General features: G+C 52.4%; 2 protein-coding genes across 2 annotated transcripts; one reads left to right on the top strand and one right to left on the bottom strand.

The window, feature by feature from the left end:
• Positions 1 to 1,576: 1,576 nt before the first annotated feature.
• LOC149913435 (zinc finger protein 621-like) lies at positions 1,577 to 6,334 on the top strand. The gene is made up of 4 exons (XM_090129808.1): positions 1,577 to 1,841; positions 2,405 to 2,473; positions 2,904 to 3,014; positions 3,123 to 6,334. The coding sequence occupies exons 1-4, from the start codon at positions 1,601 to 1,603 to the stop codon at positions 3,155 to 3,157; spliced, it is 456 nt and encodes a 151-aa protein (XP_089985934.1). The 5' UTR covers positions 1,577 to 1,600; the 3' UTR covers positions 3,158 to 6,334.
• A 4,877-nt stretch (positions 6,335 to 11,211) lies between these two features.
• On the bottom strand, positions 11,212 to 17,911 carry LOC116240899 (uncharacterized). The gene is made up of 7 exons (XM_090129809.1): positions 17,311 to 17,911; positions 16,523 to 16,679; positions 16,151 to 16,232; positions 15,834 to 15,960; positions 15,157 to 15,267; positions 14,928 to 15,055; positions 11,212 to 12,377 (listed from the first exon to the last, which is right to left on the bottom strand). Exons 3-7 carry the CDS (start codon positions 16,172 to 16,174, stop codon positions 11,334 to 11,336), a joined length of 1,434 nt encoding a protein of 477 aa, XP_089985935.1. The 5' UTR covers positions 16,175 to 16,232; positions 16,523 to 16,679; positions 17,311 to 17,911; the 3' UTR covers positions 11,212 to 11,333.
• Positions 17,912 to 18,271: the final 360 nt, after the last annotated feature.

The raw sequence follows: 18,271 nt of genomic DNA, 5'->3' as shown, positions 1-18,271 counted from the left end.
GCCCCTTTCTGCTGACTTGAGAAGACCTCCTTTTGAGAATGTGCTTGGGCAAAGAAAAGTTAAACCAAGCAATTCCTTCTGAGTTAGCAAAAGTTAAACTAAGCAAATTCCTTTTGAGTTAGCAAAGCCAAGCAGTGTTATGGACCCCTTACACCTCATTAGCGCTGGGCTGATGGCTCAGCTGGGGTTGTGCAACCCCCTCCTGAGGCTTTTGTTCAGGCTGTCCCGGCAGCCACAGATGCCTTTAGCGCACAGCTGCGGCCCTGAGCACGTCCAGCATCTGCACCAGCTCTGGCACTGGGCTGTGTAATAGACGCTGAAAAGCTGACAGCCTGTGGGCTGACTGGAGCACACGTGGAGAACGCGCCCGAGCAGCAGGTCAGTAAAGCGCAGCCCAGGCTGCCTCGTGCAGAGGGCACCCGGTGCTGAGTACGGGCCCTGGAAGTGAGCGCAGGGTGCGTGCTGAGCTGGATGGGAAGCAGAGCCGCCTGGTGGCGTAGGAGGTAAATGCAGCTGCCGAGGCATTCTTGGTGCAATGGGGGGACCTGGGCTCGTTCAGCTTGGAGAAGTGAAGGCTCCGGGTAGACCTCATTGTGGCCTTCCAGTACTTGAAGGAAACGTATAAAGTGTAGGGGGAACGGCTGTTTACGAGGGTGGATAGTGATGGGTCAAGAGGGAATGGTTTTAAATTGAAACAGGAGGAAGTTTTTCACTCAGAGGGTGGTGACGCCCACCACCTCTTGCCCAGAGAGGTCATGGATGCCCCATCCCTGGATGCATTTGAGGCCAGGCTAAATGTGACTCAGGGCAGACTGGTCTGGTGAATGGTGACTGTGCACACAGCAGGGGGTTGGAACTAGATGATCTTTGAGTTCCTTTTCAACTCAGGCCAATCTTACGATTCTGTAATAACCTACAGATCTTCACTCTTACACATCATCTTAGACAAGCTCACAAAACTCCAAAGTAATCATGAGTCTATTACGGAAGATCTATATTGAGTAGGAGTCTTGACATCAAGGTGCCAGGGATCTCTGTGCAGGTGTGACCTCAAGAGACATCACTGCTTGAGGAGAGATCCTGCCATGCAGCCTGCTCCTGTGCAGGAAGGCTCAAGGGCGCTTGGGCTGCTCTCTGTTTTGGGGTAAGATGACTGACTCCTTGCCATGCATTGTCTTAAGTCCCAGGCTCAGTAGGCCCTCAGCTGTTGTACTGAAATGTCAGCTATCAGTTCTTTCAGCCCCCGAGTTTTAGACAGCTTTGTGATGGTTAATCAGATTTAGCCAGAGTGCTACCAGTGCTGATGCTGATTGTCTTCCTGTGCAAGGCCTGCTGTGCCATCCCCCAGGCAGTGCCCTGCAGCTGGGCTGTGGAGGGCTGGGCTGGGACAGGGACTGCTGCGTTCCCTCACAGCTCCCCTGCCATTTCTCTTGTCCCTGCAGGCTCCAGTTCGACTTCTGCCTTCCGGCCGTGATCATCTCACCTGCAGGAGAGCAGCAGATGGCCACAGCACATCCATGTCAGGTAGGGGCTGGGGGCAGCAGGCAGGAGAGGTGGAGGGGCGAGGGATGCAAATGCCGGGGGAGAGGGAGGTGCCCTCATGCAGCACGTGTGTGCTGGGGCCAGAGAAGCGGCTGGGACGGGAGTTTGTGTCCTGTGCGAGCTGCTTCCCTGGGCCTTGGCTGTTCCCAGCAAGGAGCCTCTTTGCTTGCAGGAGCCCGTGAGCTTTGCGCAGGTGGCCGTGTATTTCAGCAGGGAGGAGTGGGCGCTGCTGGACCCTGCGCAGCGAGCGCTCTACCGGGACGTGATGCTGGAGACGTACCAGTGCGTGGCCTCGCTGGGTGAGGGCTTTGCTGCCTTTCCTCCTCGTTAGGGCACCTTTGGCCTTGCAGAATGAGCCTCTGCAGGCAGGGCCTAGAATAATCGCCGTGCAGTTACATATTGATAACTACGACAGCAACAAAGGAAATACTGAGAAGCGTGAGTTTCAGGAGGGGTTAGTATGCACAGCAGACTCATAAACGCCTCAGGGTCGGTGCTGGCACGCGGGCATCATCCAGGAGGGAGAAAACCAGCCCTTCTGTCGGTGCGCTGCACGGTGCTACCAGCTCCAGCTCACACACGACTCCCTGGTTACTCCTTTACATGTAGGCTTTTGCATTCAGTTGCCATAGACATTTTGATGCCTTAGTCATTGATATATTGTCAGAAAATAAACAAGGTGTTCATTCATAATTTTCAGAGTTGTGAAAGCATTCTTTGCTTGAAAGGAAGCTGTGGGCCAGTATCATTCAGGCCCAAAGTGTGGTTCTTCCCTGGTGTGGGACACAGAGTGGAGCTGTTGAACAGGCACTGTGCCAGAAGGATGGAAATGTTCTCATCTCCCCTGTTTCTCTCATTGAAGCTCCACTTGCAGCCCCCAGACCCGTGGTGATCGCCATAGACTTACTTGTACACCAACACCTCAGTGACGGTAAGAAAAGGAACACAGAGAATCATGAGACTGAGAGTGGCTTAGAGTGCTCAGCACTCTGATAAAAGCCCCAGAATCATTGCTGGCAAGCTGGCATCAGCCAGGAGGAGGAAGGCCATCTCCCTGCAAACAGCTTTTGTGCTGTTGCACTGCATGATGCTGCCAGCTGCAGCATACAGATCACTCCCAAGTTACTCCTTTAGCATTTATTGGCTTTCTGTTCCATTCCCATGTACATTTTTGAAGCCTCAAACACAGAGCAGTTGGGAAAAAAATGATGGAAACATTCAAATGGGGATGTGTTTGCACAGTGTCATTCAGAGGCTAATTGTCGTTTCACCATGGGAAGGACACAGATTGGAGTAGTTGGAGAAACAGCTGTGTCAGAATGATGAAAATACTCTCATCTCCCCTCTTTCTCTCACTGAAGCTCCACTTCCAGCCCCCAAACCCATGATGATCTCCTTGCTTGAAGGAGGGGAAGACCCTTGGATCCCAGATGTGTGTAGCCCTGAGGCCATGCCAGGAGACCTCAACCCAGGTGAGGTGGTAGAGGGCAGGAAGAAGTTGGGGCTGGAAGAGCCATCTCTGTCTTGGTTTAATTTTGGGCACTCTGTGCTATTTCTGGATTTCCTCTTTCATCCAGCAGGAACTGGGATTACAGATTGTCACGGAGTTAATTAGAGCAATCTATGCTGGTGACAGGGGGCTGTAGGTCCCTGCCCCCCCACCCCCCCGGCCCCACAAAATGGGAAGGAAGGAAGGAAGGGAGGGAAAAAAAAACCAGCAGCAACAATCTATAGAGGAAGACTTATTTTACTAACTATGATATCGGAATGCAAGATAACACAATATAATACAATCTAATTGAAATTGAGACTAATAAATCAAAGCAGAAAGGAGAGAGAGAGTTCCTGAGACCGTGTCAAACCTGAAAAACTTGGAACGGCTAGGAAAGCACCCTCCAGAACCCACTGCCAGGCAGTAAGAGACCGCCCCACCTGGAAGGGTCAGATCGTCCGTAATGTACAGGGGACAGGTAGCTGGAATTGGAGCATTAACACTTTAACTCCCAGTGCACTACATGATGTTATGATGCAGAATACTGTAAACCAAAAAACATAAAACCAAGACACAGATATAATGGAGGACCTGCAGGAAAGTGGTGTGGCTGAAAAGCAGTTGAGTGGCATCTCCATGGAAGAAATCAGAAGGGATGTCCTACAAGACCTGGCGCAAGGTCAAGGTGAGCACATCAGGAAACCACTGGGAAAGCATCTTGGACAGATGTCAGTGAGCCCACTGGACTTCAACATAGGCCAAAAGCAGCCTAAAGAACCCAGGAGCAAGGATGTGTGCCAGAAGAAAAAGCAGAAGCCATGTACAGAGTGTGGGAAAAGTTATAAAATAGATTCCAGCGTCATTAACCACCAGTGCATAAACTCAAGAAAGAGCATGTACAAGTGCTCTGATTGTGTGAAGAGCTTCAAAAGGAGATCCCATCTAACCGCCACCAGCCTGTCGATACAGGAGACAGACCTTTTCAGTGCTCGGACTGTGGGAAGTGCATCAAACAGAGATCCGACCTCACTGGTCATCAGCGCATCCATACAGGAGAGAAACACTTTAAGTGCTCTGAGTGTGGGAAGAGTTTCAAAAGCAGTTCCGACCTCAACTGTCACCAATGCAACCACACAGGAGAGAGACCCTACAAGTGCTCTGAGTGTGGGAACAGTTTCAAAACAAGTTCCCACCTCACCTACTGCCAACGCAACCACACAGGAGAGTGACTATTTTGGTGCCATCAGTGTGGGAAGAGCTTCAAAAGCAGTTCTGAATTGAAGCGCCACCAGTGCATCCACACAGGACAGAGACCCTATAAGTGTCCTGAGTGTGAGAAGAGCTTTAAATGCAGATCTAATCTCAACACCCACAAGCACATCCGCAGCACACAGAGGCTGTAGAACCATCCCAAGATACAGGGAACCTTCAAAAGCAGTTCCAGCCTCATTGCCTACCAGCACAGCCGTACAAGGTACAGAGCCTGCGGAGCCCCAGATATGGGAAGAGCTTCAGCCAGAGCCCTAGCCTGGTCACCACCTGTGGCTTTGTGTGGTGATGAACCTTACAAATCCCTTGAGTAGAGGAAGAGCTCTGCGGCCAAACTAAACCCTCTTCCTCCTTCTTTGCATGAGAATTATGCATATTGCTCTCCTTCAGCTGCAGTTGTTGTGTTGAGTGGCCATGCAAAGCAGAGTATAGATGTGGTTTCGTGATTTTTTGTTGTCGGTATTCCACATCAGAACATCATGTGGACCAGTGGGAGTTAACGAGTTAATGTTCTGGTTCCGTTTACTGCTGTGGACTCTTTGAGCATCCTGATGGGAGGGGAGGGGGCAGCATCCCCGGAGGAGCTGGCAGAGGCAGTGTGGTGGAGCTGCGGACAGGATCCGGAGCGGCTGCCTCTCCCTGTCTGGCCCGGCTCAGCCGTCTCAGCTCGCCGCGGAGAAAGCACGTGCTTTCCCTCGCACTATCGTGGTTTGACTCTCGTGTTTTGGTACTCTCGTCTCTCTCGTTTTGTTTGATTGAGTTAGATTCAGTAGATTACCCTTCCTCCTCAGATTGCTGCCATTGTGTTTTCTCTCGGTTCAAACTATCTGCTAGCTCTCTGCCCTTCCCCCTCTCCCGGAGCACATGTGGCCCGGGGCCAGCCGGCTAGCGGCAAACCGTTGGTATCTTTTTTTTTCTCCTCTGTTCTTCCCGGGGCCTGTGCCCCCCTGTCACGGACTTATATAAGGATAACCCTGTACAGGAGGTGAGGTGATCCTGCATTCCTGGTCCACAAAAGAAATCCTGTAGCACAGAGAAGGCACCTTAGCCTTGTGCATGAACCACTCAGCACTCATCTCTGTGCGGAAATGAAACAAGTATCTTGTGTCACTCTGAGCAAATCAGATCTTAGCACACCAAGCTAAAGAACCCAGACTGTGCAACAACAGCAGTAACATCATTAGAGATTCTGATGACAGCATTTCCATTTGCAATCCCATGTGATGCTGTTAGAAAACAGAGAATCACCTTGGTGGTGGATTCTGAACAGTTTACCCCGTTCACTGAGTTAGGGGATGAAGGGTAAACATGGGCCGGCTGTAAAGGAAGCCAAGAATGTAACAAGCAGGATGAGATAATAAGCTGAAGAACACAAGATGTAAGGGGTCCGTAACATCGCCTGGTTTTACTAACTCAAAAGAAATTCACAAATAGCATCGCTTAATTTAACCTCTTGCTAGCTCAAGGGGCACTTATTGCTTAACCTTCTGCTAGCCCAGACACATTCTCAAAAGGGAGCCTTCTCCAGTCAGCAGGAAAGGGCCCCTAAGAAAGCAAGGGAGAGGAAAGATAAGCAGAATTAGAAATTGCTGAGGTGTGCAGGGCAGGAGAAGAGCTCAAAACTGGGACAAAGGTCGGAAGGACATGGTGAAGAAGACGTCTGACTTCATCCCGGAACGACCACCAGAGGGGGAGGAAGACGTCGAGCCTTCATCCAATAGAAGCTACTGTGCATGCACTGGGGAGGGGGACAGTATGTAAATGAATTCCCAGAAAAGTAATGAATATGTTAATGGGTCTTGAGTAACACTTCTGAATACGTATGGATTGCCTTATAAATGTATTGGGATTCTATTCTCTGGTGTGCAAGTTAGGAGGAGCGATCCCCCTTGCACCCGGCGTGTTGCGCAGCGCTGAAATAAAGACGTACCTGCTCTTATAACCTTATGTGGGTTAGAGAGTTTGATTCCGCAAATCATCATGATGCCCTGATTTTTCTGTTCAGCCCCACTACTACAGTTAAGTGGCTACAAACTTTAGTTAAAGATCATGAGCACGGCATGAATAGATGGTAGTCTGACAATCACACCTGGTATGACTGTAATGTTGTTAGGCATTCTCTCAGTTGCAGAAGCACTAAGATGAGTTCGTAACAGTCAACCTTTTGCTCTTGCTACTGCCACATTTGATGGAGAGTAGTAAGGGACATCAAAGAGTCATTCAATTCCTTCTCATTTGGCTCAGTTTTGCATTTCCTCACTCTTAGAATGTGAGCCATTGTTACTGTAGATAACATCATCAGTAGGAAGATATGAGAAGCAAAATGATCATCCTCACACTGCATTTTGCCCCCTGACTGATACTCAGTCCCCTAAGGAAGCCAGAGAATACTACTGCTCCTGTGTGGATGTGTGAGTACCTCCCAGATGACTTCAACAGTCCTATATGATCAGTTGGCCATGAAAACCACAGAGCTCACTGGCTGTGTGCTACTCTCCCCCTCAATATCTGGGATGCTGTTGACCCATTAGGACAAGAGAGGCTGATCTTGAGATACTCCTATAAAGAATTAAGAATAATTAACTGGTATCATCATCCAGGCTGAGTGGCATATAGTAAACACCCACAGTGACGTCCACTTTAGTTCCTTGTCCCTCAATCCATACCCAGAGGCTTTCAACCATGTCATTACCAATTGTAAGCTCCATTCTATCCAGCCCACCAGTACTTACAGCAACCCCATCCCATCTCACCTGCCCTGCTTCTCTGCCCTGGAGAGCCCAGAGCCATCCATCACACACAGCACACCCATCACAAGACCATTCCCACTATGTCTCACTCATGCTGATGATGCTGAAGCACCCAGGGAAATTTGGATGCCAACACGAAAAACCAATAACACATAACAGCCTTGCACATGGGCACCTGGGGGGCTGGTTGTTCCCTTGGAAGCTCTGTCTGTGGCTGTGTTGATTTCATGAGTGCAGAGGTGACCTGTGACACAGAGGGCACAGCCTTCTGCAGAGCTGATGTAACTACTGGTAGAATTCACCAAGACAAAGCCTCCCAAGTGAACATCCACCCTGAGAATGGAAGTCCCCATCCTCCATGCCCACCATTCCACCACCACAGGGAGTAAGAACCAGCGTAGCATCTGAAATGCTCCTGTTCCTCCAGACGGGGCAGTGCAGTCACAACTCTGCAGGATCTCGTGCACAACAGAAGGAATTTTCTCAGAGGGAAAGATGGGAAGTTCAGAGGCAGACAAAAAAAACTGAGTTTTCTAACTCCTAATCCAACTAAACACGACGTGTGACAAAACACTGGGGGGAAACCTACCATTATATTGATTCTTTTAAGAAATAAAAATAGAAAAACAGCTTCACTAGCTCACCAAAAACAACCTCCGCTTCCTGCAATCTGCATTCCAAGCACAGCAGCTTTAGCTGAGCCCAGCAAATGTGAAGGCCCTGCTGCAGGAGATCTCAGATACACCTTCCCAAGGTCAAAGGAAAAACCTTCACGCTCAAAAGGGATCACTTGCAAGGCAAACATGCACTGGAGAGAACTCCGATATCTTTGTGCTGTGCGGATGAGCAGCTTGTGCACCCTGTGGGTTTGCACTGCTTTCTGCTCCTACCACCTCCTGAAACTTGGGATGGTGCATTTTGGAAGAACAAGCGTTTTGTAGTTTTATTGGAGACAGCCAAGGCTTGGTGTCATACAGCTGCTCTGACCAGCTGATTGAAGCATTTGAGAAGAGCAGTAGAACCAATGTGCAGCACAGTTAGGCAGGATGATAGGGTTGTGTGAAAGAAATGCCTTCCCAAGAAGGAAGCAGTGGGCTGGAGGAGGCACCAAAGCCAAATCCTGCTTGCACCTTTCCCTCTCCTCATTGCACATGCTGACATTTATTTTAAGAACAAAAAACAAGACTACAGTGAAGAAAGTTTCAGCACAACTCAGCTACTTTATTCATCCCCTTCCCTTTCCTCTACAGATGATTCGCAGAAAACCTCCAAGAGCCACATTACTGCTCTCCTGACCCTTCTCCCAGATTCATCAGAGCACTCACAAATCACTGAGAGCAACACATGCACAGACACACAGAACATCCCTACACTGCCACTTTTCCTTAGGAAACGGCATCAAAAAGCTGCTGTCAGGAAGAGCAGAAGAAGAAACCAGGCATGGTGAGAGAACTGCTCTGGGTAGCAAGGAAAGGCCATCTGAAGCTCCTGGCTTAAGTTCCTTCTGCAGAGGGTGCCAGTGGTGCCATCTCCTTTGCAAGCTCCTCCAGTTTGGGGAGAAGCATCTGGGTCTCCCTCATCCTTGGGCTCACCAACATCCTCAAGGTCTCTCTGCTGTGGATTTTCCCATTAGAAAGGAGGTGCCAGCCTGGAGAGAAGCTTCATGCACCAGAGACACTTGCAGGTCCTCTTTATCACATGTACTGGACAATGTTTAATGAGGATCGAGCTCTGGATGAAGCTCTTCCCACACATGGGACATTTGTAGCACTTTCTGCCATGAATGCCATTTCCTGTGAATGAGGAGCTCTGCATTCTGCACAAAGCCCTTCTCACACTTGAGACATTTCTAAGGCTTCCTGCCACATGAACTTCACTGCATTCTCACCAGTGGCCGCCCCTAAAAATCCTTGTCTCCTATGGACAGCAGTGTACAGAGTCCTACTAACCCATCTCTGCCAAGCAAGCTAAACTGAAGTGCCATGACGTAAGGGCGAATCAGACTCCTATGCCATTCCCCTTCCAGCCCTACAGCAATTGGAGGAATGCTTCGTACTGCTGTGGCAACACCACCAACTCCCACCAAACCCACCAGGGTAGATCAAGTAGGTCAGTCTGGTGGCCAATCCTTGCTGGCAATCACCATAACGTCTGCTCCTGTGTCTACTAGCATATTCAACAGGAGTTTGCATGAGGACCACTGACTGGCTCCAACCAAGTGCAGACAAGAGGTCGCTGATCTCCTTCTACTGACAGCATGAGTCCAACAAGTGGGACCCCTGAAGGTATCTCGATTGGCAGGCCCAACAGCTGCGCCAATACCGCCACATCCAGAGCAGATGGCGTCAATTTTACCATTTGAGGTGGAATATCTAAGCCTCTATCAAGTGCCCCAGCTCCATAAATGAGAGCACTCCCCGAAGTTCCTTTATCACAGCCCACCTGCAATCCCACCCTTGTTCCGTTATGCGAGTGGGCGTTGCCGTCCTTAGTCACCCTCCTGGTCAGGCCCCAGCCAGGGTCCTGCCCATGCTGCAACTGCTGGGGCTGGGGAGCTGGCAGGACTCCCCCCTCCAACATCCTGCCTTTGCTGTTTCCCTGTTGCTGCTGATTCGCCGAGCCTGATCGACTGCCCTTATTAGGACAATTTTTTGCTAGATGCCGGCCACCGCAGACTATCCTTATTTGGTTTGCTAGCTTTGCAGTCCCTCTAGATCTGACCAACCACCCCCTCCCCCCGCAGCCAAAGCACCTAGCACCTCTTGTCACTGCCTGCTGCAACTGCCTCCCCATCTCAGCCATCGTGGCAACTGGCGGCACACTGGTCTGATGCCGCTCAAAGTCCAACGCGGACATTAACATGTCATGTAAGGTGCAACTCAGAGGCAAACAAACAAAAACAGGCTTAAATTCTGGTCGGCAGTTTGTCCTAAGCATATCCTTCATAACTGGGTCGTGCGCTTCGGGCAGAAGCACACTCTGACTAATCGCCACAGCCACCGCATCGGCAAATTCACCAAACGGTTGACCAGGTTTCTGCTTCACCAGCGCAAAGGCAGGCAAACTTGTCAGATACTTAGTAATTGCCTGGAATGCTGTCTTGGAAGCAGTTGCAGCCACTACAAGAACCCCTAGAGGCAGCCCCACCTGCACCTGTGGATATAGGAATGGACCCATACCTGTTAGCTGTTCCAAAGTCACCCCTGCCAATGGGTGACCGAGTTGGTGTGATGCCAGCACTAACTTCTCACACTCGGCAGTGAACAATGACTGCCACAGAACATACTGATTTGAGGTAAAAATGCCTTTTGCTAACTGCTTATAGTGAAAAGGCAGTAAGCCCTGGTTGAAAAAACATTCTAACATCAATTGTGCACCACCACCCGAAAATCCACCCTCTCTAATCTCCTTCCAGAGGGCTAAGATCATTTTTGCGTCAAGAGGATGCCATTCCATTGCCCCATGGGCCCCCTGAAACACCAGGTAAGTAGTGGAACCCATTGGGTGCTGGGCAGGCACCAACTTACAGTCTTCAAAAGCACATTCTTTGGCCACTATTTGCCAAGTGCCTTCTCTCCCAAGCTCATCAATTTTCTCCCCCAACAAAATTACCCGTTCCATTTTCCTGAGCAAGCACTCTAGCCTGGAAAGCAGGGGAGGTGGGGACTCTGGAGCCACAGAAGCCTTATTCTGCTTAGATCTTATTGCTGGTGGGCTGTAACACAGGCATTGAATCGACGTGCATGGATTGATCCCAAGAGTCCATGGGAAGAGGAGGTGCTGACGCAGCCGAAGGCACCACGTCCTCCTCCATCCTTTCGTAATCCAGGGGAGGAGAAACAAAGGATGGAGCTCAGTCCATCCTCTGTTCCACCATCGGGTACCCTGTGACTACATGCCCTTGTTCTGTCACTCCGATCAGAAAAGCTACCCCTGCAACCCCTGGGTCATGTGTGACGAACGCTGGTGGGGGGCAAGAGGACTCTATTCTTTCCTTCCCCATGACTGCTGCAGACTCTGAGGATGGCTGCGTCGTGGTCTCCTCAGTCAAACCACCCTGCACTGCCTGTGACGCCACCACATATGCCTGATGATTCTCTTTCACTTTCTTTAATACCTGCTTCAGCAAACCCCAAGTAGCTATTAGCTCTCTGGCACCAGACCCACCACCCGAAGCAAAATCATATTAATCCTTCCCCACTTCTATGAAAATCGATGGGACCATAATGTCCCCCAGCTTTTGCAAAAAAGCACGTCGCTCCCCTCATTGAAGAAGCACGTCAGGGCTGGTGGTTCTTCAATTCACAACTCCTTCTGAAGCTCTTCCCACACTCTGGACACTTATAGGGTCTTTCTCCTGTGTGGATGCGCTGGTGCAGCTTCAATTCAGAACGGGTTTTGAAGCTTTTTGCACACTCAGGACACTTATAGGGCGTCTCCTCTGTGTGGATGCGCTGGTGGCGCTTCAATTCAGAGCTGCTTTTGAAGCTCTTCCCACACTCAGAGCACTTGTAAGGTCTCTCCCCTGTGTGGAAGCGCTGGTGGTAGATGAGGTGGGAACGGCTTCTTACGGTCTTCCCACACTCAGAGCACTTGTAGGGTCTCTCCCCTGTGTGGAAACGCTCGTGTTGCTTCACTTGAGAACTGCTTCTGAAGCTCTTCCCACACACAGAGCACTTGTAGGGTCTCTCTCCCGTGTGGAAGCGCTGGTGGTAGATGAGGTAGGAACGGTTTTTTATGTTCTTCCCACACTCGGGGCACTTGTAGGACGTCTTCTCTTTCTGTATGCACTGGTGCTCCTTCAATTCAGAACTGGTTATAAAACTCTTCTCACACTCAGGACACCTATAGGGTCTCTCCCCTGTGTGGATGCGCTGGTGGCGCTTCAACTCAGAACTTCTTTTGAAGCTCTTCCCACACTTGGAACACTTGTAAGGTCTCTCACCTGTGTGGATGCGCTGATGCTTCTTCAAATCAGAACTCATTTTGAAGCTCTTTCCACACTCAGGACACTTAAAGGGTCTCTCTCCTGTGTGGCTGCGTTGGTGGTAGGTGAGTTGGGATCTCCTTTTAAAGCTCTTCCCACAATCAGAGCACTTGTATGGACTCTTTGTTGAGTGTATGCACTGGTGGTTAACAATGCTGGAATCTTTTTCAAAGCTATTTCCACACTCGGTGCATGGATTCTGCTTTTTCTTCTGGCACACATTCTTGCTCCTGCAGTCTACAGGCTGCTTTTGACATACACTGGAGCCCAGTGGGCTGCTTCCTGTCTTTTGCAGACGCTTTCCCTGTGGCTTCTTGACGTGCTCACCCTGACCTTGCTCCTGTTGTAGTGAGGGTCTGGCGCCCGGAAGATATCGCGTTGTACGGGAAGACAGGGTCCCCCTCCCGATAGCCAATAGCGTTCAGTGCCCAGGTTATATAAGGCTGTTTCTCCCGCCAATAAACGCCATTTGCCGTCCACCACATTGGTGTCAGCGAGCCGATGGACCGAGCGACCTGGGATTGGTCGCCGTGCCGTTCCCGAACCAGGTCGCCACGCCTACGATAGGCAACAAGTGGTGCCGAAACCCGGGATTGTCGCCTGGACGGGTGAACGGCGGCCGGAGCGGCAGGACCAGCCCGGCGGGGAGGACGCTCCCGGACCAACAAGGAGGATGGAAGTCCTTGTGAAGGTCGTATCGCAGTTAGATAAGCAGTGGGGTATCGATTGTAAGCCCAAAGATTTTATTCTCGCTATTGCGAGGCTTTTGCGAATTGGGGTCATTGACCAGCCGGTGGATATTCTCCACCCCGAAGTGTGGGATAAATGCACTAAAGCGTTAACTGAGGAGACGATGTCCTCGGGCTGTGGGAGAAGCCTAGAGTCGTGGGGGAGAGTCGCGCGGGCCCTGCGCAGGGCCATGCGGGAGCGGGAGAGCTGGAGGGCGGCAGAGAGCCGTTTGTCGGCCGCCCCGGGACTGGGAGTCGGGGCGGCCACGCGGAGTTTGCACCCCTCTGACGATGACGTGTCCTCTCAATCGAACCCCGACCCGCCCACGGAGGGACAGAAACGTGCTAAATCCTTCTGGGGTGGGTTAATCGAGGAGGCCAGGGCTGCCGCGGAGAAATCGGAGCCCGAGGAAATTTGGGCTCGACCGCCCCCCTATGCGCCCCAAGATGGCGCCGAGCCAGGAGAGGGAGGGCGGGGGGAAGGCGCCCTTGGCGGGAACGTCGAGGAGGTGTTAGATAAAGGCGGTGGGAGCAACCGGGAAGGTGAGGGGAGCGTGAGTGAAGGGTGGAAAGCCAATCAGAGCGGCCGTCCGAAGAAAAGCCGCTGTGGGGCGAACATCCCGCCGGGCGGAGGGCGGGACGAACCAAGAGGGAGGGAACGGCCTGCCCGCAAGGGAGGCGGGCGGGGCCGGAGCCTAACAAAAAGGTACGAGAAACCGGAAGTGGCCGATCAGTCGGGCTCTGACTCCGGGTCAGACACTAGCTGCGACGAGTGGTTCGCAGTTGACTTAAACTCGGAGGAGGAGGGAACGAATACGAACAGAGTTAAGAGCCGAAATATTCCCATCCAAATTAAAGAGAAACCGCGAGGGGGAGAAATCCCTCTTACAGACTGGAGGAAAATAAAGATTGCATGTGCTGACTGGGCCCCATCGGCCAAACTAGCATTCCCAGTCCGGGTGATGGATGGGGGACAGAGGGTCCACTCGCCGATAAACCCTAGGGATATACAAGCAATTGTTAAGGCAATTGCAGATAAAGGGCTTAACTCAGCTATGGTCTCCACCCTTATAGATGGTGTTTTTGGGGGAGACAATATGCTCCCATTTGACGGAGCAGGGATGATTGTTTTTAAACAAGAATGGGAAGATAACTGTGCAAGACAACTAGCTCAAGTAACTGGGGCGGATCACCCGCTACATGGTTCCAGCCTGCAGCGGCTGATGGGTACAGACCCAACAATGATTACCCCCCAAGCACAGGCCCTGGGCCTCCAGGCCCATGAAGTTATGACAATTACTTGTGCAGCCAGGGATGCTATTTGCACAGCCTCTAAAGTTATTGTTAAGCCATTGCCATGGTCCACCATAAGACAAAATGGAAGCGAGAGCTTTACACAATTTGTAAATTGCCTCCAGGCAGCAGTCGACTCCTCGACCCTGCCTGCGGAAGTGAAAGGCCCGGTTGCCACCAAGGTGGCCCACAAGAGCGTGCTGGCCACAGGCGGCGTGACCAGCCCGGCACAGTGGTGCTGCACAAGATCCGCCGCTACCAGAAGTCCACGGAGCTGCTGATCTGCAAGCTGCCCTTCCAGTGCCTGGTGTGCGAGATCACGCAGGACTTCAAGACCGACCTGCGCTTCCAGAGCCCAGCTGTAGGCGAGCGAGGCCTACCTGGTGAGGCTCTTCGAGGACATCCAGCTTACCTGGCACATCCATGGGGAGTGCACCTGAGGCCACAGCCCATTCGCTTTTTTCTTCCGATTAACATCATGTTGGTAGAGCACCAACAACTGTTATAAGAATGTTCTTGTTCAGAGCACCTTATGTTTTCTATTCGAGTTTTCTATTGAAGATTGTTCTATTTGAGTTTTCTATTGAAGATTGTTATATATTGTTATATTTTACCTAATTTAATTGTGCATAGGGAGGGGGGATATGTTGTAGTGAGGGTCTGGCGCCCGGAAGATATCGCGTTGTACGGGAAGACAGGGTCCCCCTCCCGATAGCCAATAGCGTTCAGTGCCCAGGTTATATAAGGCTGTTTCTCCCGCCAATAAACGCCATTTGCCGTCCACCACATTGGTGTCAGCGAGCCGATGGACCGAGCGACCTGGGATTGGTCGCCGTGCCGTTCCCGAACCAGGTCGCCACGCCTACGATAGGCAACAGCTCCAGGCCTCCTTGGACATCCCTTCTGATTTCTTTCGCACAGATACTACCCCACTGCCTTTCGGCCACACCACTTTCCTGCAGGTCCTCCAGTATATCTGTAATCCCAGTTCCTACTGGATGAAAGAGGAAATCCAGAAGTAGCACACAGTGCCCAAAATAAAACACAGAGATGACTCTTCCAGCCCCAACCTCTTCCTTCCCTCCACCACCTCACCTGGGCTGAGGTTTCCTGGCATGGCCTCAGAACTATGCACATCTGGGTTCCAGGGGTCTTCCTCTCCTTCAAGCAGGGAAATCAGCACAGGTTTGGGGGCTTGAAATGGAGCTTCAATGAGAGAAACAGGGGAGATAAGAGTGTTTCCCTGAATCTGGCACAGCCGCTTGTTCAGCAACTTTGTAGTACGTCCATCACCGTGGTGAAAACAAGATTAGGGCCAGAATAACAGTGGGCAATCACATACCCATTAGAATGTTTCATTTAGAAATCACATACCCATTAGAATATTTTCCAAACTGCTCAATGCCCAAGGCTTCAAAAATATTCATGGGAATGGAATAGAGAGGCAATAAATGCCGAAGTAACAACCTGGAAGTGGTCTGGCTGCTGGCCCTGGTGGCACCATGCAATGCAGCAACACAAGGGCTGTTTGCAGGGAGCTGGTTCTCCCGCTCTTGGCTAATGCCAGCTCACCAGCACAGACACAGGTGCTTTTCTAAGTCTGCTGTGCATACTAACCCCTCCTGAAACTCATGCTTCTCAGTATTTCCTTTGTTGCTGTCATAGTTATCAATATGTAACTGCACGGCGATTATTCTAGGCCCTGCCTGCAGAGGCTCATTCTGCAAGGCCAAAGGTGCCCTAACGAGGAGGAAAGGCAGCAAAGCCCTCACCCAGCGAGGCCACGCACTGGTACGTCTCCAGCATCACGTCCCGGTAGAGCGCTCGCTGCGCAGGGTCCAGCAGCGCCCACTCCTCCCTGCTGAAATACACGGCCACCTGCGCAAAGCTCACGGGCTCCTGCAAGCAAAGAGGCTCCTTGCTGGGAACAGCCAAGGCCCAGGGAAGCAGCTCGCACAGGACACAAACTCCCGTCCCAGCCGCTTCTCTGGCCCCAGCACACACGTGCTGCATGAGGGCACCTCCCTCTCCCCCGGCATTCGCATCCCTCGCCCCTCCGCCTCTCCTGCCTGCTGCCCCCAGCCCCTACCTGACACGGATGTGCTGTGGCCATCTGCTGCTCTCCTGCAGGTGAGATGATCACGGCCGGAAGGCAGAAGTCGAACTGGAGCCTGCAGGGACAAGAGAAATGGCAGGGGAGCTGTGAGGGAACGCAGCAGTCCCTGTCCCAGCCCAGCCCTCCACAGCCCAGCTGCAGGGCACTGCCTGGGGGATGGCACAGCAGGCCTTGCACAGGAACACAAGCAGCAACAGCACGGGCAGCACTCTAGCTACAGCTGATTACAAATCACACAGCTGACTCAAACTGGGGGGCAGAAAGAACTGATACCTAGTTCAACAGCTGAGGGTACATGGACTGTATGCCTAAAGACAATGCATAGCAATGAGTCAGTCATCTTACCCCAAAACAGGGAGCAGCCCAAGCGCCCCTTGAGCCCTCCTGCACAGCAACGGGCTGCACGACAGGACTGCCCACAGTCAGGGATGTCTCTCAAGGTCACACCTGTACAGAGATCCCTCTCAGCTTGACGTCAAGACACCTTGCTGACACAGATCTTCTGAAAGAGACACAGGGTTAGTTTGGAAATTCGTGAGCTTCTCTAAGGTCATGTGTTACAGGGAAGATCTCAAGGTAATCACAAAGTCATGAAATGGCCTAGGTTGAGAAGAACCACAATGACCATCGAGTTTCAACCCCTCTGCTATGTGCAGAGACACCATGCACCAGGCCAGACTGCCTTGAACCACATCCAGCCTCTCCTCAAATACCCCATAGGACTGGGGCATCCACGTCCTCTACGGGCTACATGTTAATATGCCTCACGGCCCTCTGAGTGAAAAACCTCCTCCTAATACTTAAAATAAATCTCCCTTGTCTCAATTTAAAACCATTCCCCTTGTCCCATCAATATCAACCCGAGAAAACAGCCATTCCCCACCAGGTTATACGTTTCCTTCAAGTCCCGGAAGGCCACAATGAGGTCTACCCGGAGCCTTCTCTTCTCCAACCTAAACAAGCCCAGGTCCCCCATTGCACCAAGAATGCCTCGGCGGCTGCATTTCCCTCCTACGCCAACAGGCGGCGCTGCTTCCCATCCAGCTCAGCACGCGCCCTGCGCTCACTTCCAGGGCCCGTACTCAGCACCGGGTGCCCTCTGCACGAGGCAGCCCGGGCTGCACTTTACTGACCTGCTGCTCGGGCGCGTTCTCCACGCGTGCTCCAGTCAGCCCACAGGCTGTCAGCTTTTCAGCGTCTATTACACAGCCCAGTGCCGGAGCTGGTGCAGATGCTGGACGTGCTCAGGGCCCGCAGCTGAGCGCTAAAGGCATCTGCGGCTGCCGGGACAGCCCGAACAGAAGCCTTGGGAGGGGGTTGCACAACCCCAGCGGAGCCATCAGCACAGCGCTAAGCGCACAAAAGGTAGCGCTGAAAGGGCCGCTAGAGGCAGATGGTGCCTGCTGGGTCCCCGAGGGGAAACTGCGGGCTGCCGGGGAGGGGGAGTGGAGCGGAAATTCCCGCCTTGGAGGCTTCACATTCAGACACTCAAAAGGAGGCATCGGGAGTTGAAAGCTCCCATCAGTCCATGCGTGCGGAGCTGCGGAGCGAGGTCATCTCGTGTCTGCCGTGGCCCAGAGGGAGAAACGCACTCCCGGCTGGGCTGTGTTACAGAGAGCCAACCGGGCAGCAGAGCACGCTCAGCTCCTCTGCTCACTCCCTCGCTGTCCCAGCTCCAACCCCTTCCTGTGCCCCTCGGAGCCCAAGCCGGGCTGCAACACGCCTGGCAACCGCTGCTCCCCTCGTTGCAGCCCGTCTGGCCCAGCAAACCTGCCGTGCTGGGCAGGAGCTGGAGCCGGGACCGGGCTCCCGCCTGGGCTACAGCAGTGCCGGTTCCGCCCCACCCGGTGCCGCTCCCCGCTCCCCTCCCGCTGCTGCTGGCGGGGGGCAGCAAGCGTGCGCTCCTCTGCACGAGCCACCAAGGGCACCTACCTTGGGTGCGGAGCAGGCTGCTCCCACCTCTGGCGCAGGCAACCGGGCTCCTGGGAGTCGCTCCTGGGAGAGCAGGGGATGCCGAGTGCCCGCAGCCCGGAGCTGGCCGCACGACGGCCTTGCTGCACCTCCTGCCGCCGCGGTGCTGCCCGGATGGCTTCC

This window comes from Phasianus colchicus, chromosome 37 (assembly GCF_987193195.1).
Source record: "Phasianus colchicus chromosome 37, bPhaCol1.hap1.1, whole genome shotgun sequence".
In the NCBI taxonomy this organism is placed as follows: Eukaryota; Metazoa; Chordata; class Aves; order Galliformes; family Phasianidae; genus Phasianus; species Phasianus colchicus.
This window is presented reverse-complemented; position numbering and strand designations above follow the sequence as displayed.